The sequence below is a fragment of the Anopheles darlingi genome, chromosome 3 (genome assembly GCF_943734745.1).
Source record: "Anopheles darlingi chromosome 3, idAnoDarlMG_H_01, whole genome shotgun sequence".
Taxonomy (NCBI): domain Eukaryota; kingdom Metazoa; phylum Arthropoda; class Insecta; order Diptera; family Culicidae; genus Anopheles; species Anopheles darlingi.
In genome coordinates this window covers 66,753,399-66,770,967 of record NC_064875.1, presented here as the reverse complement: position 1 = coordinate 66,770,967, position 17,569 = coordinate 66,753,399, and the positions used below count along the sequence as shown (strand labels likewise).

The 17,569-nt window shown below is 46.6% G+C and overlaps 7 protein-coding genes across 11 annotated transcripts in view; 3 read left to right on the top strand and 4 right to left on the bottom strand.

The window, feature by feature from the left end:
• LOC125955858 (palmitoyltransferase app) overlaps positions 1–3,898 on the bottom strand; it is a 14,129-nt gene extending 10,231 nt beyond the window's left edge. For 2 of the 5 annotated variants that reach the window (XM_049687120.1, XM_049687125.1), the window contains exon 1: positions 3,389–3,898. The gene's annotated coding sequence lies outside the window, so the exon portion shown is untranslated. The other 3 variants (XM_049687121.1, XM_049687123.1, XM_049687122.1) reach the window with 3 other exon arrangements.
• A 123-nt stretch (positions 3,899–4,021) lies between these two features.
• LOC125955861 (actin-related protein 3) lies at positions 4,022–6,696 on the bottom strand. Its single transcript, XM_049687128.1, has 6 exons — positions 6,480–6,696; positions 6,039–6,219; positions 5,180–5,948; positions 5,019–5,101; positions 4,866–4,949; positions 4,022–4,796 (listed from the first exon to the last, which is right to left on the bottom strand). The coding sequence occupies exons 1-6, from the start codon at positions 6,521–6,523 to the stop codon at positions 4,701–4,703; spliced, it is 1,257 nt and encodes a 418-aa protein (XP_049543085.1). The 5' UTR covers positions 6,524–6,696; the 3' UTR covers positions 4,022–4,700.
• Positions 6,697–6,734: 38 nt separating this feature from the next.
• On the top strand, positions 6,735–7,496 carry LOC125955868 (MICOS complex subunit MIC13 homolog QIL1). Its single transcript, XM_049687133.1, has 3 exons — positions 6,735–6,868; positions 6,931–7,081; positions 7,158–7,496. The coding sequence occupies exons 1-3, from the start codon at positions 6,861–6,863 to the stop codon at positions 7,365–7,367; spliced, it is 369 nt and encodes a 122-aa protein (XP_049543090.1). The 5' UTR covers positions 6,735–6,860; the 3' UTR covers positions 7,368–7,496.
• An 11-nt stretch (positions 7,497–7,507) lies between these two features.
• On the bottom strand, positions 7,508–11,466 carry LOC125955860 (proliferation-associated protein 2G4). The gene is made up of 5 exons (XM_049687127.1): positions 11,191–11,466; positions 10,580–10,677; positions 9,507–10,121; positions 8,842–8,974; positions 7,508–8,515 (listed from the first exon to the last, which is right to left on the bottom strand). Exons 1-5 carry the CDS (start codon positions 11,282–11,284, stop codon positions 8,187–8,189), a joined length of 1,269 nt encoding a protein of 422 aa, XP_049543084.1. The 5' UTR covers positions 11,285–11,466; the 3' UTR covers positions 7,508–8,186.
• Positions 11,467–11,558: 92 nt separating this feature from the next.
• Positions 11,559–12,382, bottom strand: LOC125955867 (DNL-type zinc finger protein-like). The gene is made up of 2 exons (XM_049687132.1): positions 11,950–12,382; positions 11,559–11,890 (listed from the first exon to the last, which is right to left on the bottom strand). Exons 1-2 carry the CDS (start codon positions 12,065–12,067, stop codon positions 11,598–11,600), a joined length of 411 nt encoding a protein of 136 aa, XP_049543089.1. The 5' UTR covers positions 12,068–12,382; the 3' UTR covers positions 11,559–11,597.
• A 773-nt stretch (positions 12,383–13,155) lies between these two features.
• On the top strand, positions 13,156–15,683 carry LOC125955862 (vitellogenin-1-like). Its single transcript, XM_049687129.1, has 6 exons — positions 13,156–13,249; positions 14,072–14,367; positions 14,433–14,831; positions 14,898–15,132; positions 15,205–15,242; positions 15,308–15,683. Exons 2-6 carry the CDS (start codon positions 14,121–14,123, stop codon positions 15,520–15,522), a joined length of 1,134 nt encoding a protein of 377 aa, XP_049543086.1. The 5' UTR covers positions 13,156–13,249; positions 14,072–14,120; the 3' UTR covers positions 15,523–15,683.
• A 155-nt stretch (positions 15,684–15,838) lies between these two features.
• On the top strand, positions 15,839–17,392 carry LOC125955859 (nedd8-activating enzyme E1 catalytic subunit). Its single transcript, XM_049687126.1, has 2 exons — positions 15,839–16,088; positions 16,157–17,392. Exons 1-2 carry the CDS (start codon positions 15,932–15,934, stop codon positions 17,347–17,349), a joined length of 1,350 nt encoding a protein of 449 aa, XP_049543083.1. The 5' UTR covers positions 15,839–15,931; the 3' UTR covers positions 17,350–17,392.
• The last annotated feature ends 177 nt before the right edge of the window (positions 17,393–17,569 follow it).

Below are 17,569 nucleotides of genomic sequence, written 5' to 3'. Positions count from 1 at the left end.
ATCAGCTCGGTCGTCGTTGAGAGCGCTGTATGGCCGGGGCTGGTTTATGGATTAAATATTTGTTCTACTTTTTAGTGTGACGCTAGCCAGAAACGCATATGAAACGGAACTTCTCACGAAATGGTGCCGTGGAATGGTGCGTGCTTGCTGTGAATTTCTGCTATTTGTAGAGAGCACTGGACCGTTATAGGGAGCGCGTGACCCATGATCGATCAGTGTTCTAGGTTTGGAGACTTCGTCATTCAACCCTGACTCAGCGTCTGGCTCTGTTTATTAATTTTCCAGGCGCCAGTAATTCAACCAAACCGGCACTCCATTAGTCTATCTACGAATTTTCGTAACTTTCCGCCATAGCCTACGTTAACCTAATTAATGAGTTTCGTCTTGGTTGTTGGCCTAGGTCTACACGGCTAAGCTTGCGAAATCTGGATCAGGTATAACGGCGACCGGTAACGTTCATAAATCAGACAACAAGCCGGATGGAGAGGGGATTCACTTAGGCAACAAAGTATCAACAACAAGTCTCTGGAAATGCGTAAATCCAAAGCATGAATGAATGCGACATACTCGCACAAATACTCGGTCGTAAATATCCCTGCGACCATGGTGCGTTGATTGGATTATTCGCCATTTCCCCAGGGGTTGGCGCGACGATGTCGAAAATTATGTACCTTACAAAAACCAACGTTGTGCGTCTGGAGGTCCCATCACTACCATTTCTAAACGAATTTGGCGTCCAAAGAAAATATAGGTTTGCGGCTTACGTAGTGTTCCATGCTGGTGATGGTGGATGACGCATCACAGGTTTGCCGAGCTTCTATTTGTCGTTCCAACTAATTGCTAAGGCAAATTTTGACCACTGTTAAATGTGTGTGAATTGGGTAGTTTGCTTTGGGATGGAACTTCATTGGCATTTGTGCAATGACCCCGCAAGAAACTTTACATTACATTCACTTTTTACATTCACTGTTTGAAATACTATAGAAAATACCTAAATTGGATGATATGTTCAAATGATTCCACTTTGGGGGAAATAAAATGTGCCAAAAGCAGCGAAATGCGCTGGTAAAGTGAGACATCATCGTAGCTCCATTTTCAGTGGAATATCTTGTTACATATCGGGTCGATAGTTCAACAGCAAATTGAACGAGGTAGAACTCGCGCCCCGTTCTTGCGCTGATGATGTGCCAATGATTTATCAATATTCTAAATAGACCTGTCAATGTGTGAAGCACATTTAACATGCTAGCGTGATTGGAATTGGCGGATCATTCCTGCACTCCACTCTGTCGCACATGGCACAAATGCGACAACATAACATAGTTGGCACAGCATTAGTTGGCACCGGTCACGGGAAAAGCGCTACCTAGCACACATTTTCATCACCTGCTGCTAATTACCGAGCACAATGTGTTCCGCTCAACAGCGGTTCCGCCGACAAATGGAAACGACTCGTTAGCGATGGATTTTATGTGGCTTCGTGGCGTACCGCGCAGATCCCCTGCCAATAGCGAAATCAATATTATGTTAAGCCCGCACCAAGCCTTATCCCGAGGATAGTTGTATCTAGCCCAAAACTCAAATAACTTTTCCTTTCAATGTTGGTTGCAGAATGATAAAGAGAATCGATCATGACCTTTACTCAAGTTAATTACTAGCGAAACACATTGAAAACACTGCGTGGACAAAAGCCATGCTCAAAAGATAACGATTCAGCTGGAACATATATCAACACGTGTGATAAGGAGTGAACCTATACGTGATGATTTGTCCGTCACCACCCCTAATGACTTCGTAATTGTCCTTCCTTCTTCTTTGTTTCCACTGTTGTGTAGTGTTTCCCTCATGATTGTTGCCGAATTCGCACAAAATATCTAACCACACAGCCCTCTAGTGTACGATATCGACGGAAAAGGGCGATAACGTCTGTACATATTTTCATTGATAAGATTACCGACCGATGTCAGTGCAGTGAAGATATTGATTATAGCTCAGCACTGTAGGTCGGTCGGTTGTTGGCGGATGGTAATATCTTCTGCAAATTGCGAATGAAAAGTACTTCGTTATTCGGTAACGGCAAAGCAGACTGCAAAATACGTATTCCAACGTATTGCATATTTTGGCCTCATTTCAATGTAGGCCATCAGAAGCGGAATCCTGGCGCAAGGAACAAGCGCAATTCAATTTATGCACTAGCCCAAGTAGGCCAAACCAACAGCAAAGGACGCCCGGTAAAGGAATCGCAGTAACACGTCAGGCCGCTTGCACTTTGCAGCAGGCGTACTGCCGTTATCCGCAGAGTCGTAGGGTCAGCAGGTGCAGGATAAGGATACGGGCATTCGTTTGGGGTGTGATGTCTGCATTTCACATCAAATTTTCGGGAGATTTCGAATGCTATTCCAAAAGTAGCTAGTGCCAGCAACTCGATCTCGTTTATGTTAGTCCACTGAAAGGATGCCACTTTTGTTGGAGTACGAACGCAACCAACAACGGGCAAGCATTTATCGAACGGTGGGAACTTTCAAATTCTTATATTCTGGGTTTCTACAATTCAACAACAATTCAAGCACAGCTTGGAAACGTGAAAGTATGTTTACCACTCATGAAAATGAAAACTTTTCCTTTTTTATAATCCGAGTCGAACATGAAGCTAACATCAACCATCGCAAGAAGGTGCATTTCTTATGATTGATGCTGTACTGTATTCAACACTTTCACCAAAAAAACACGATGCCCACCGATCCTTTACGGCCTACGACACAAAATGCAGTCTTTGAGGACTTGGCTTGGTCGGCTTTACGATGTCTTCGACCTGTACGGAGTTCCACCAATCATCGGAATTGTAAAACTGCGTTGAATTTCGGATTTGACCACGGTCAACGCCTATATCTGGCCATTAAAGATGTTCACCTCCCACGTCCTACTTTCGATCTTACGACCAAAAACTGCCGACCTTCTCGCACCGCGTATCCTTTCGGGTGTCGGCGCTGTTGTTGCTGCGGGCTCCTTCGCGAACACTGGGGTGTATACGGGGGCACTTGCACACTTACGCACTCAAAAATTCCATTGCGGAACACGACGATAGCATGGGAAAGGCCATTCAAGTGATTTGTCACATTACTTTACGAATCGGCGAAACGAAACCCGTGACTCGGCTCTTCCGTTGGGCCGTGCGTACTCGTTACACTTTCTCGCTAAATCTTTTGTGGAGTGAGCACTTCGATTCTCTTGAAAGAACACTTTTACCTCAGTAAATACGCACTCAATTCGCAGGGGGCTTGTCTGCTCGTTCCCTATGACCTATACGACCTACGCAGCACCTCAAGTGGTATCAACACAGCATAAAAACACACGGCGCACACACGGTTGGCTCATCAATTTTACCTACCGTTGCAGAGGTGATTATTCGCACTCCGCCGTTTCGTTAAGGTAATGCGGTGGGCCCCCACTTCCACGGATTCTCCTCGTTCACGGACGCACTTGACGCTGAAGGCCTCCTTGGGTTTCTTCTTTCTCTTTACGCACTAACCACCCAAGACATTATTGCATGATTGGAAAACAATAGGTGACCGACATCGACGGATCGCGATCGAAATTTCACGTGCTGCCGCCAAGGGTGCTCCGCCTGCCACCGCTCCTGCACAATCCGCGCCTCTTTCGTCACTCAAAAACACAACACTCCGAGGGATTCGTTTTGTTCGTCTTCTAGAACCGTCCCAACGACGCACCAACGGAGCCAGAAATCACGGTACAAACCGGGGGGGATGTCCTTCTTCGTTGTAGTTAAAAAAGGTGCCGCGGTCAGGCCGTTTTCGGTCGAATTTTCCCCAAAAATTGCTCCACCAACTAAAACCATACACGGACGGGCACGAGAACGAGAGGGAAAACGATAAATTTGATAGCTAAACGGCGAATTTCATGCGCGTCGAAACGATCAAACGATATTTCATAATCGGGCTCGGCAGAAAATCGACGGTGCTGGTGATGATTTTAAAAATACTTTATAAAAAGGGCTTGCTCTGGAATTGAAAACGCACCCGTTCTTGGCTTCTTTATGTAGTTTTATTATCGAATCGATTCTACCATTGCGAGCAGCATGTAATCCTGCATGGCCGCATGGTTAGCGGTTGATTACAGCCACTACACCTACATAACAAGATGCTTCAAACGGTTTCGAATGGAAAGGACGAGACATAGTAAATGTACAATACTGTAGGCTCGAAGATGAATGGTAGACTAACGATAACGGCCTCAGACACTCGTCTTGCTCGAGGAAAATGCTATCCCCTGCTATACGTAAAGTAAAACAACTAAAGGAAGAAAGAAAAGGTAACACCATCAAACTGTCCGCCTTCTCTTTGGAAGACGCACTTGAAGGTATCATTGTAAATTGCATTACAACCAAACTGAGGAAACGCAAACGGAAGGAAGGATACACGATCGAAATTAACACAGGACGTCTGAATCGACACAAAAAAGGGTTATAAAATGCACGCTAATAAGATAATCTGGAAATGCAACGCTCATTCCTAGCGCCAGTGCAACGCTCAAAAGGATCGTAGATCAATTTGGTACATTATACTCTAGAAGGTAGACCTAGTTTTTCCGTTAGTTTTGTTCGCGATAATTGGATTTTTACCGTTTTCCATTGAATAAACCTTTCTATGCTTATCGCTATGCCCACCAATGCGCTGGGCCCCCTATGTCATGGTACCGAAGACCGGATTGTGGCGGCAGATGCTGGGTCCGAATTCTTCATACGCCGCTTTCGTGTGACAAACTTGGTAGAACTCGGGCTAGAAAGAGAGATAGATTAAATTAATTTGGTTCAATCGTCTCAACCAGTTATCTCGTTCGGTACCAACCGTTGAAGCAAGCATGCTACCACCGAACCACACGGCATATCGCTGCATATGATGCGAAATCACCGATACGTCGATTGGTTTGGGCTATCGAAAATAGAGGAAATTGAATTAATTTTTCATCGAGTTAGGCTACATAGGGTGATCGACAAATACCTTAATCCGTCCTTCGCTCAGATTTTCACTAATACGCAATCGCGCATCAACGCTGCGCTTAATGTCCCGCTGCAATCGACGACCTGTGTGAATGGAGATTAAACCATTACATTCATCATTATCCCAACATTCTACAGCTTATCCGCTCGTCTGTTACGTACCAAAGTCCCGGAACATGGTCGATCCACCGCTCAGCACGATGTTGTTGTACAACGGTCGTCGTACATCGATCGGGCAGTTCTGAATGACCGTGTCTACGATCTCGGACAGGGGCGTCGTGAAATCGGGGTTCGAGAACTCGGGATGGAAGAAGATTTCGGGTCCCAGGAACCGCTCGTATCCAACGTCCACACCGAATGGGTTTTTCGTGATCGCATTCATGCCCTCATAGTGACGCATCCACTTGGCCGGTTCCGTGTCATACTTGGCAAATTCCTTCGCGATGTCCGGACAGATGTAGCAGTATCGTTCCTTGATAGCTTTTGCCGTTTCCAGGCTCTGCTCGGGCGGAATGCCAACCTCACGCTCTCGTAGTAGACTTTGAATGAAGGACGTTATGTTGCGGCCCGCGATCGGAATGTGTTTGATGCACGATCCGATCACGTACCCTTCGGCCACAGGAATGACATGCGTAACGCCATCGCCACTGTCCACTACGATACCGGTCAGGGTACGCTCCTGTACCGGGCGTGAGGCCCAACTAGCAGCCAATGCTAGTACCGCCTGCACAGCGATATACAGACCCGGTACGTTAAACGTTTCGAACATGATCTCCGCCGTGTATTCACGGTTTTCTGGCGTGTTCAGCGGTGGCTCGGTCAGCAGAAAATGATGATCCTCTGGCTCGGCACGCAAGTACTTAAAGATACACTGCTCCAGAAATCGCTCCATCAGGTCCCAGTCTTCCACCAGCCCATGGCGTACCGGATACTGCGGAGGAGAACAAGATGTAAACGATGAAATCATTGCTCATAGACGAACCACAGGCGATGAATCACCGAGGCAATAACCCATACATACCTTCACCGAATATCCGGTCGCATCGAAGGCTTCGTCTCCGATGAAGAAGTCCAAATCCTCTACACCTTTGGTAACGCGCCGGGCACTTTGATCACCGACTTTCGCCGACTCTTTAATAGCGATCGCCGAAGGAATGATAAACTGTGGTTCCTTGTTCGCTGCGAAACCGAGCTTAGTGTAACTGGAAGAGAGAAGATGGTGGCCGCGCGAACCGGGCAGTGAGTGTACTGATAAGATAAAAGAAAACTCGAAGGGGTTGGACTAGTTTTGAGGTAGGAATTGTGGAAAATTAAGGAAACGGTCCCAAATCTAGCTGTGTCCCGAAGATTGTCGGGGCGATCTACCAGTTTCAGGAGGTGGTTCAAAACGGGGGAAAGGATTTCATGTTTACGGGGCCACATATCAGGAGGCCCCTCTTCAGTGCTGGCCGATGACACATACCCCGTTCCTACATCGATCACACAAGCTGGGAGCCGTCCGGTCATTTTGATGAGGCTTTTAACTAACAATCAACACTGAAATACCCTACTGGTGATCTTCTGCGGCTAGTCTGCGGTTAGTGCGGCACGAACGAATCGTCGAAACAGCGCGGCAAGGACGAAAAAGTTACAATTTTCCACAAAACAAAACCACACCTACGGGGGGAGCTTGAGGAGAACACTTTTTTCTTCTTTTTGGGCTTCTTCTTATCGCAGTGACACGAACACGATGACAGTTTCCTACGGCCTCCGTTGAATGTAGCTAGTTGAGTACTTGTCGAGGCGGGTTCTGGTTTTTGTAAAAATTACGTAAAATACTTGCAGTTTTTGTTCGCGAACGAAGATGTTTCGGTGACTAGTTTGCTCGACAATGAAAGCAAAGACTGTCCTCTAACAGTGTTGTTTCTTTTTAGATTCGCCATCAAAACGGGAATAGCCGGTGGGGCCGTCTACTACAGCAAGGAGGAAGGTATTTGGAACGAAGATACGGAAAAGGTGTACGAGCGGTATGCTGCCGCCCTGCATCCCCATGTCCAGTCGCTGAAGCAGCAGATTCCGCTGGATGTAAGGGAAACGCTAGCTAGCCACCTGACCTAGGATACTTTGAATCGCGATACTACGCACTTTCTGACCGTTTCAGATCCCGGCCCTACCTTCGAGCGGAGAGATGTGTTTCGTTACGAAGCACTACTATAACGAAGGTGTTAAGAATACGATCCATTTCATTCATCGATTGCCGTGCTACGCTGGCCAGTGGGCCAAGAAGGGATCGGATGCAATCAAGAAGGCTCTCGATGCACCCTCAGCACCAGCCACACCGGCCGCCGTCGAACCGCAAGCAAAGAAATGATCCTAGATCTCTCCTTGTGTCCATATAAATTACCAGCGCCGTTTGCTGAATAAAAAGCGGGTGTTACTAATGTAATCTTCGCCAGATCTCGGGACCTTTCTTTCGATCAAACGACAGTAGCGAGCAGAATGATGCTTGAGTTCAATTTAAACAATCCGAAGACTTTATTACAGAAAAGAAATAACGCGAAGGTGTAACTCCCATAAGTATGAGCAATAAAAAAGGCAAAAAAGTACGGAAAACTCTGGGAAAAGCATAACGCCATACAGCTACCCACTAATTAATCGGTTCGACCGCGGATAGAACGAGCTAAGAGTAAAAGAGAATGGACAATTTACTACCTTTAAAACGATGGTTTACGTTTAAAATGGGAATTCTAGATGTGGAACGCACAAAAGGAAACACAGTTTTCAGCTTCTCTTCGTGTGGATCGTACACATTTTATCCATTCTATATAAACAGCTGATCTTTACACTACCAACCGCGCACCGATCGTGCCGTAGGGTTCTCTCGCGAGAATCTTCCGTCTAGGCGCGATGGTGGCCCTATCCAGCAGGATATTTTTAAACACAAAACACACACAAGGGAGGACACATCATTCCCACTGATCTCGTGGGTGGTACGCGGCGGGAAGGCAGTTTTGTTTGAAACGTGGTAGTAATGTAAAGGTTGCGAAACATCCGCCAGTTGGCGGAAGCTTAATTGTGTCGCCAGAAGAAGCACATCGACGAGGAGCCACGCGGAGGGATTCGAACCGATATCAATGCGACGCTGCTGCTGCTGCGACAGTCAATCAAAGGAGGCTGAATGAGCTTGTTGTTATGCTTTCGGCTCATCCTCGTCATCGCCACTGTCGCCATCGGCTGCCCCCGCCGCTCCTTCGGCGCTGTTGGCTGCCGCTGCACCCTTGTTCTTGTTTTTCTTGCGACGCTTCTTCTTGTCCTTCGAGGAACCGCCCTCGGGAATGGTGGTCAGCGGGTTGTGCTTGTTTGCCAGCACCAGGTCTTGAGCGAGCAGCTTCTGCATGTCCTCGTCCTTTACACTATGTTCGCTCTCGTAGCACGTTGGATCGAACGGGAACCCGGTCACGATCTGGAGACCGTTCGGCAGGATGAGCACCGTGTATTTAAACTGAGCAACAAATTCATCTATCAACGAGAACAAATCGAATGAAGTCCATTTAGTGGAAATGAAATCGTTGCACGAATCGCTAGTCAATGCAACAAAAACTGTCTGATCCTCGAAGGCCCTTCTGGTGCTAGTCAAAGGGACTGCACTTTTGATTAACACACTGTGAAACTGCACAGCGATTGTAGCCCAGTTTGACCCGGGCAACAATGCTGAACAGGGGTTTCAAAAGGATCAGTTGGTAAGTTTAGTGTAGCAAGGTGTCTGGTCGCGAAACTTTTTACAACGGTGACACGCAATTCTCCTTGCAAAAGGACGGTGCACTTTACTCGTGCGGCTCACTTACTGTGTTTCTCATATAATACTTGGAAGGGCTCCACGAGCTTGTGCGCTACACATTCGGTAACGCCCATCTTGGCCTTCGCTTCCTCTTCGAAGTTTCGCAAATTGAATGGCATAGGTCCGTACTTCTTCTTCACCTGCAGTTATCGATCGCGTTGCGTTGTGAAAGATAAAACAACAATTAGTACAACAAACAAAAATATCCCTCCACGAATGATCACAGCCCCAAATAAACATTAATAAATTATAGGGAGCCATATTACCCTCAGTTCTCATAATCTTATTACTACTCACTGGGTTTGTAAAAGCTTCAAGCCAAACGTGTGCCCGCTACCAGAAAGGACTATCCAGGAATCACAGACCAACTAGTGACATGGTGTTCTGGGCTGCTAATGAAAGCAGTAGAATCCATGCCCGTTTCTCATCCTGAATAAAATCCTTCCCTTTCACAGGACATATCCAACCGTCACCTAAACATGGGCCCTCGAGCGCTTAGTTATAATCATTGGGTAATTAAAAGGCTTCATTTGCATATGTAAGCAAACACAAAATCGGGAATCGAACCACGGCACCCGGAAAGAGCCGGATATCAATCCCTCTGCCAAGTGGGCTACGATTCATCCGTCGTCCATCCTAGCATTCCCTTCATAGCATCTCTTCCGTACGTACCTCAGCGTAAAACGCCCGAGACGATTTCAGCTTGAGCAGGTAGTTCTCTTCCGTCTTCTTGTAGATTGACACCTTAGTATCGAGCTCCTTGCCTAGCCCCTGACCAGTACTGATCAGCACATCCATGGCGTACACCTCGTACTTTTCGAATTTACACTTTTCGTGCTCCTTCTTCTGTGCAATGGTCGGATTCTGGATGATCGTCTTTTCTCCGTCGATACGGAACTGCTTCAACTGATGGCTCAGCATACCCTCGATTGGTTTGCAGTCAAAATCGGATGCAATCTTCTGCACCGCCTCCGTAACGGCGTAGTTGTCGGTACCATCCTTCAGGAGGCGAAGAGCAGCCTGGCCAGCGTGGTACGCTGCAAGCACGACATCCGCTGCGCGACCCTTGCACTTAAGCTCCGGCGTAGCACCGATGACGATGGTATGCGCGGCGACCGCGATAAATCCATCGATGTGTGCTCCCAGATCGATCTTGACCACATCGTTCTCCTTCAGCACGTAGTCCGGATCGTTCCGTGACGGCGAAAAATGACAGATACAGTTGTTCACCGATAGGCACGTCGGGAACGCGACACCCTTCTTCATTTCCTCGTCATTTTTGTATTGCTTGAAAGAGAACAAAATGTCCCGAAAAAAATTAATTGGTTGAAAAATTAAAACAAATCATTTCAAAAAGAGTTTTTTTTCTTCTGATTCAAAATGTGTCCTCATATATCATTGTGGAATATCATGGAAAATCAGATACTATCTAGTGTTTTGGCTCTTCCATTTGAGATTTTAATCATTGGACACAGTATAGAATTAGAACGAAGAACGTAAATTGGTGTTGAAGTTTAAAAGTTGTAAGTGCAGAAACAAGATGAAAAGCTATCTTTTGCGCTCAGATGGAGATTCGAACTCACGCCGAAGTACACTCTCGCGAGAACAAGCGAGCGACTTGACGAATGTTCTAAACAACCCCATCCTAAACCGGTCGCCCAATGCTTGTTTGTCTCTCATTCAACCTTTTATCGAATCGTCCCTGATATACGCACCAAAAAGGGTTAAAATAGATAAATACAAACCTTATCGGCTTCTTGCTGCAACATACTGTCGCCCTTCAGACAGATCGCCTTCGCTGATGCTCCGACGACACATGCTTTAATAGTTGCTAGCAGTGTTCCTGAAGAAAAACACGACAAACGAGTATTAAAATGCGTGCGAGTAGGCTACTTCAGGCACCACGTAGCACAAGAGAAAGTGCAGGTCAATCGTAGCGCCCCGTCGGTCGGTGAAAGGATGTTACACATTTTGGAGGTTATAAACCTGCATTCCTTTGTGGATTTCGCCAGTCTGACCCCTGTTTCCCCTTAAAAACGTAATACTCTAATCCTTTCAAGATGTCCCTGAAACGCGCAACACCAAAACACAGCGTCCAACAATAATATTTGTTGTGTTGCCGGTTCCATGGCCTCGTTCGAAAAACGTGGCTCTTGGGCGACTCAGCGCCGGGAAAGCGCCGCCCCCTCACACCCCTCGTTCACGTGCTGGCACTACGTCATATGAACGCTACCCCCAACGTGGCGCTACCACGCACGGAACTCGGGCGGAAGGAATTGAACGATTCTTGGACTGGGCGCGGTACCACTTGGGAAATAGCACGGGAAACGGGAACTTGGAAGACGGGGACACTTACTGTTCACGATTTCGCCGGCCTTTTGGTACTTTTCCACGACGGACGGGTCGTCGATCGTGCTCTCCGGCTCCTCGGGCTTCTCTGCTGGCGGCATGCTGTCGGCGTTCTTCTAGCAGACGATCTGATTACCACAAAACGCCCTCGTTCTCACTGTACCGCTGGAAATCCGTGTCGAGAATCCGGAATCGTATGCGGAATCGAAAACGTTAAAACCGGGCAAAAAGGCAAGCTTCGAGGGAACTGAAAACGACACGAGCCCAAGCAAGAGAGAGAGGCCGTTTGTCAAAAGAACAGGTGAGACAGACACACTCCTTTGACAAAAGGGGTCCATATGGTTGGCAGCCATGGGGCGGCTGATTGTGCGGCGGCTGGTTTGGTGTTTTTGTTCGTCAAATTTAACTTTAACTCTACTTTTCTGGATTTATTTCGATCACTCGAGTCACCTTTTCGCCCTTTTCAGCCAATATATCCTCGATGTTCCGTTTGCCGTTTAAATCCGTGAACCAATTCAGGTTGTCCGCTATGAGGTGGTGGTTCCTACACCCATCGCAGGTTACTATGATAACTCCTTTTTCGTAGGCCTGCTTGGAAATTGTGTTCGTGTTTCGGTGCTGGCAAACTTTGCAAGTGTACACGAGGGTCATCTTTCGAGGCTGCAATCGTCCTAGCTCATCGTTTTGGTTTGGCGTGGTACAGAAAGCTAAAAAACCAGGGACAAATTTAAAACAATCCCACCTGCGGATGATGCAATCTACATACGTGCTTGAAAATTAATAACGGGCGCTATCCTGCGTGCAGAAATTGGTTGTGCGAGACTCCTGGAAGACACAAGGAACTGCCGCAAGCAGATCCCCGCGATTCTTCGCACCAATGCCATTTTTTCCTGTGATTTTCTCAAAATTCTCGGCCGGCTGCACGTGAACCGCGTTTAAAAACACTCCCGGCAGAACTGTCAACCACCGGGTCGGCGACTGGCGGCAAGATTCAGTGGCGGCTCGTTATCTATGCCCGATATTTTTGAGTGAAAAAGCTAGTTTACCTTCTTAGTTAGTTTATGAAGGTGGTTTAGTTAGTTTATGAAGTTACTCTTATCGGGGAAGCACAGAAGCCAGACTGAAAACTGTCTGCGAATTTTGCAACGGCATTTGCCAGGAATAAACACTCTTCAACTCAAGGACCAACTCAAGCAACACACCTCGCCAATCTTTCCCAAAACTTGAAGCTGTCCACATTCATTAAATATTCATCAGGCAACGTGCAAACAACGTGCAAATATGTTTGCTGCAGTCCATCATCACAATCAACATCCATATTCATTAATAAAAAATGAATGCATTTAAAATCAATTAACTATATTAAACTCTGATAAAATCCGTGCTGAAAGAAATTAGAAAAATCGCTGTGCATAAGAATTACAACTCACTCAATTCGATCGCCACACAGCCTTCCGGCATATCTTTTCAAGTTCAGCTAAAGTTCAAAAACCTCCGCCCGACGCATTTATAGCAATGAGGGTTTCTTTCTCAAACAAGGCTCGCATTGCGCTGTTGACGATGCCTTAAAGCGTCGTCAGATCTTGTTATCCTTGATGTCGCGATCGCACTAACGGTGCACGGGAAAGTTTGACGCACCGTAGGTCGAGGATACGGTCAAGATCGAGCTGACATGCTTGCAACAATTCATTTTTATCTTATTCTATCGACATGCTTACACAGATGCTTTTTGCAGTGCTTTACGGATTCCATGAACTGTGTTCGCGACTCGTGCTTTGTACCCCCTCAGGGGTGGGAGGACGGCGCCAATACGCATACCACACTGATTGCCAGCATCACATTTGCAAGCACTCACAATTGTCAGCTCGTGGCAAAGCGGTTTACTCCTGCGATCTCAGAGGTAAACCTCATCGGGAAGGTGGCATAACGGAAGGGTAACAGCTAGGATGGATGGACGGGGCATATAAAATTATAATTTCCCTCAGATTTACGATTAGTTCACGACGACGACTCGATCGAAGCGGATCGAAACTGATTCTAGGAGCTTGGTGTCAAGTGCTCACAAGGTAAACTAGCGTGGTGCGATGGTGATGTTTTGTGGTGGTTGCAAATGTACGATTTTAATTTGAAGACGCTGATTGTGACAACCGTTTTGGTAACCGCGACGAGAGCATAATCGCGGAATGTTCGAGGAGCACTCCTTAAAAGTTGAAAACAATATAAAATTGCTAACACGCACATCACTTATTCGCAACGTGTTCTGCATAGTAATCGGTATATGAGACAAGCAGTGGATCGCAATGTTAAACGGCAGATGTGAAACATTCATAGGGCATTAATAATTCGATCGATCAGCGGAAAACTGGTTAGATGAGATGTTTAGTGGAGAATTACGGACTTCAGCTTATCTATGTCGTTATTAAGTCAACTCGTTTGTAAATTCGTTGTTGCTTATTACTTTACTTTTGAAGCGTCTGTTATTTCTTAACTTTCGTTAACGCATAAAACTCTCGTAAATGTTTCGATTTTAAGCAATTAATTTCTTGATTTATAAACGACGTTGTACAAAATATGAATGAAGATGGTGGAATCTTTGAAATACTTTTTTGTTAAAGAACGGTCTAGCGATTATAATGATATTTAAGATGCCTCTTAATCACTAACAAAAGAGAGCAAACAAAGTTCGATATGAGAAGTACGCATAGCAGGTAACTGTAGCATGTGTATCCGTTTTTTACGTGATTCATCCTATGAGTAAAGGAAAATAATTGTGGCGTGATTAGATGCGGTTATCTGGACTTACAAGCCTCAGGGCGAAAGTCGAACAATGAACCAAGCTAAACACTGATTCCATGTCCATTCCATGTTCTTGTGTGCTTTGTTTTCAGAGAGGTGGTTTTGTTCTGTTCAGTTCTCACGATCTCGTAGACGGAAGCGATGAGTAAGTGGAGTACGCTCGTTGTGATGCTGGTTGCATGCTGCTGCTGCAGTGGAGTGCATGGCATCGATTTTGGAAGCTTCTTTAAATCGACCGGCGATGTCGCGAAGGTGGCCGCTAAAACAGCGAAGGGGGTGGTCGAAAAGGTACCGGAGATATTTTCCCCCGAGCAGCTACTGGAGTTTGGCAAACAATCGATCGTTGGTTTACCGGCAGAGGCGATCGCGGCTACCATCAATCAAATATGTAAGTTCACGTGCAATCCGTCGGTGTGCCGTAGGGTTTGAGAGGACCATTCGTTTCCCACGCAGGTTCGGTTGCATTGCTGTCGAATGCTACCCAGTCGGAAAATTCCGTCAACATAACGGATATGAACTACGTTCTAATGACCGGAGATGATAATGTAACGATACCTCTGCTGGAGTCGGACGATCTATGGAGCAACGATCTATTTAATAAAAAATTCAACACCGTGATTCTGGTCACGGGATGGACGTCGAACATAAATGAGCCGAACCGTGCGATCGATACGATCTACAATGCGTATAAGGCTCGCGGAGGGTACAACTTCGTAGTGATCGATACGGCCGAGTATGTGGACACTCTCTATACCTGGTCCGCGTTCAATACAAACGATCTCGGTAAGGGATTGGCCGATGGACTGCAAGGTTTGATCAAGTATGTGCCATTGGAGAAGATACATTTGATAGGTAAGAATGCGATTATGGAAACAGAAGTCGGGGAGAAACCTTGACTAATATCTCTTCCTTATATAGGCCACAGCCTGGGAGCACATATTGTCGGAGCTGCTGGACGCCAGTTTCAGTTTCTGACAAATCAATCGATACCTCGAATCACGGGACTAGATCCAGCGAATCCCTGCTTCAATGAAGGAGAAAGTTTAAGCGGAATCCAGCGTGGTGATGCTGATTTTGTCGATATCATACATACCAACGCAAAGGTGCTTGGCAAGAGGGATCCCATCGGCGATGCGGACTTCTATCCAAATGGGTAAACATGAGAACCCAACTCCCGATCGTCTAGTTTATCCAGTTAAACTAATTGCTCGATTTTTTTTATCAGTGTGGTTTCAGTTCAGCCCGGATGTTTCGATCCTGCATGTAAGTGATAAAGATGGTTTCGCTTTATAAAATTAAAGTTCTGTACCTCAAATTAAATATTGTAGGTTCACATAAACGTGCCTGGGAGCTGTACGCTGAGACGGTGTATCCGGAATATGAAAAGAGCTTGCTAGCCATCAAGTGCAATTCGCTGCTGTCGCTCAATACCGGCGGATGTATAGGCAACCCGGTGCCGCTTGGATTCGCATGTCCCACCACAGCGAAAGGAAACTTCTTCCTTAAAACGAACAACAAATCACCATTCTCGGTAAAGAAATAGATCATTGTGTATCGTGTGCACGTTGGTATCTGGTGACGATGGATTCATCTATTCCCCGGATGTTTGGATTACACATTCTTGAAAACATCCTTTACGCCAGTTGCATCATTTGTTAAAAAGTTATTTTGTTACCAAATACAGCAATAATCGCATTTTCTGCACATGTGACCTTTCATTTTTGATTTTATGGTTCCGTCTGAGCGATAAAGAATTATAACCGCGTGTTTTACTTTTCGTTCGTTTCACTCTCGTTCACCCGATTCAAATTCAAAACGAAATCAGCGCTCGCAGTGGCTTGAACTGGTACTACGGTGTTGTCAACTTGAATAAAAAAAGGAAAAAAGAAGAAGGCCGGCAGCGGAACGGGATTTAAGTTTTGTGCGAAGAAATTTCAGAAGATTCTGGGGAAATGGAAACATCCACAGTTAACAGCGATCATCTAAGCAAACGCTGGACCCACCTGCGTAAGATCCTGGAACGGTCGGGACCGTTTTGCCATCCGAATTTTGCGGCCTCCTCGGAGACGCTCGAGTTTCTGCTAAACACCTGCAAGATTTTGGTGATTGGTTAGTGCGAAGAACTAGGGAGCGGGAACAGCGGTCAAAGGACTTACGGAATTCCTTACCATTCACAGGGGCCGGTGGACTGGGATGCGAGCTGCTGAAGGATCTTGCGCTGATGGGATTTCGGGACATTCACGTCATCGACATGGACACGATTGAGCTGTCTAATCTGAACCGACAGTTTCTCTTCCGACGCACAGATATCGGTAAACCGAAGGCCAAGTGTGCGGCGGAGTTTATTAATGCGCGTATACCGGGCGGTGTGGTTACGCCGCACTTCTGCAAAATCCAAGACTTTGACTCCTCGTTCTACCGCCAGTTCCACATCATCGTGAGCGGGCTAGATTCCATCGTGGCCCGACGATGGATCAACGGTATGCTAATCTCGATGCTCGAGTATAAGGATGACGGAACGGTGGAGGAGTCTTCCATCATTCCTCTAATAGATGGAGGAACCGAGGGGTTCAAGGGAAATGCCCGTGTCATACTGCCCGGTATGACGGCCTGTATCGATTGCACGCTGGATCTGTTCCCACCGCAGGTCAGCTATCCGCTGTGTACCATCGCCAACACACCGAGGCTGCCGGAGCACTGCATCGAGTACGTCAAGATCATTCAGTGGCCCAAAGAGATGCCGTTCGGTGCCGACGTCGCTCTGGACGGTGACGATCCCCAACATGTTACCTGGGTGTATGAGAAGGCGCAGGAACGGGCCAGTAGTTTCAATATTACGGGCCTTTCCTATCGGTTGGTACAAGGCGTACTGAAGAACATTATCCCGGCTGTTGCTAGTACGAATGCGGTTATAGCGGCCAGTTGCGCAACGGAGGTGTTCAAGATAGCTTCTAGCTGCTGTGAACCGCTAAACAATTACATGGTTTTCAACGATGTCGATGGGATTTACACTTACACGTACGAAGCGGAGAAGCGGCCGGACTGTCTGGCATGTAGTCAGGTACCGCGACCGGTGGAAATCGTGGATCCCAACGCGATGACGCTGCAAGATCTCATTCAGCATCTGTGCGATAGTGCCGAGTTTCAGATGAAAAGTCCCGGATTGACGGCAGTGCTGGATGGAAAAAATAAAACACTTTACATGGCCACGGTGAAAAGCATCCAGGAAGCGACTAAAGGCAATCTTACGCTCTCGCTTACCGAGCTGGGTCTAACGGATGGCCAGGAGGTAATGGTGGCCGATGTCACCACACCGAATACGATTCTCATCAAACTGAAATTTGCACCGAATGAAATTGAGATGGCATAGGAAGCTTAGCTTCGTCGATGCGAGTGATTGCAAATAAAGAAGTTGCTAGAAATATACTTATGATCTCGTTCATTTGAATTTCCTGATTCCGTCGGTTTTTAAGATCACTTGATCGTATACTACTACTACTACTAATGCTAGAGCAAGGTTACATACCACCCCATTTATCTATTGGTGACCTTAGATCCGTTGTAGCAACGGGCGTATTGCCATAGCAACG

What these genes read in the sequence shown, in the direction of transcription:
- LOC125955861 (XM_049687128.1), bottom strand. Translation starts at nt 6,523, where the DNA reads ATGACCGGACGGCTCCCAGCTTGTGTGATCGATGTAGGAACGGG. An exon ending in GTGATCGATGTAGGAACGGG is followed by an intron (nt 6,220 to 6,479) that starts GTATGTGTCATC and finishes TCTCTCTTCCAG; the next exon opens with TTACACTAAGCTCGGTTTCG. An exon ending in TGAGCGAAGGACGGATTAAG is followed by an intron (nt 4,950 to 5,018) that starts GTATTTGTCGAT and finishes TATTTTCGATAG; the next exon opens with CCCAAACCAATCGACGTATC.
- LOC125955868 (XM_049687133.1), top strand. An exon ending in AGCAGCAGATTCCGCTGGAT is followed by an intron (nt 7,082 to 7,157) that starts GTAAGGGAAACG and finishes TGACCGTTTCAG; the next exon opens with ATCCCGGCCCTACCTTCGAG.
- LOC125955860 (XM_049687127.1), bottom strand. Translation starts at nt 11,284, where the DNA reads ATGCCGCCAGCAGAGAAGCCCGAGGAGCCGGAGAGCACGATCGACGAC. An exon ending in GGCCGGCGAAATCGTGAACA is followed by an intron (nt 10,678 to 11,190) that starts GTAAGTGTCCCC and finishes GTTTTTCTTCAG; the next exon opens with GAACACTGCTAGCAACTATT. An exon ending in AGTATTATATGAGAAACACA is followed by an intron (nt 8,516 to 8,841) that starts GTAAGTGAGCCG and finishes TCTCGTTGATAG; the next exon opens with ATGAATTTGTTGCTCAGTTT.
- LOC125955867 (XM_049687132.1), bottom strand. Translation starts at nt 12,067, where the DNA reads ATGGCATTGGTGCGAAGAATCGCGGGGATCTGCTTGCGGCAGTTCCTT. An exon ending in CGTTATTAATTTTCAAGCAC is followed by an intron (nt 11,891 to 11,949) that starts GTATGTAGATTG and finishes CTGGTTTTTTAG; the next exon opens with CTTTCTGTACCACGCCAAAC.
- LOC125955862 (XM_049687129.1), top strand. Translation starts at nt 14,121, where the DNA reads ATGAGTAAGTGGAGTACGCTCGTTGTGATGCTGGTTGCATGCTGCTGC. An exon ending in GCGGACTTCTATCCAAATGG is followed by an intron (nt 15,133 to 15,204) that starts GTAAACATGAGA and finishes TTTTTTTATCAG; the next exon opens with TGTGGTTTCAGTTCAGCCCG. An exon ending in CGGATGTTTCGATCCTGCAT is followed by an intron (nt 15,243 to 15,307) that starts GTAAGTGATAAA and finishes TAAATATTGTAG; the next exon opens with GTTCACATAAACGTGCCTGG.
- LOC125955859 (XM_049687126.1), top strand. Translation starts at nt 15,932, where the DNA reads ATGGAAACATCCACAGTTAACAGCGATCATCTAAGCAAACGCTGGACC. An exon ending in CTGCAAGATTTTGGTGATTG is followed by an intron (nt 16,089 to 16,156) that starts GTTAGTGCGAAG and finishes TACCATTCACAG; the next exon opens with GGGCCGGTGGACTGGGATGC.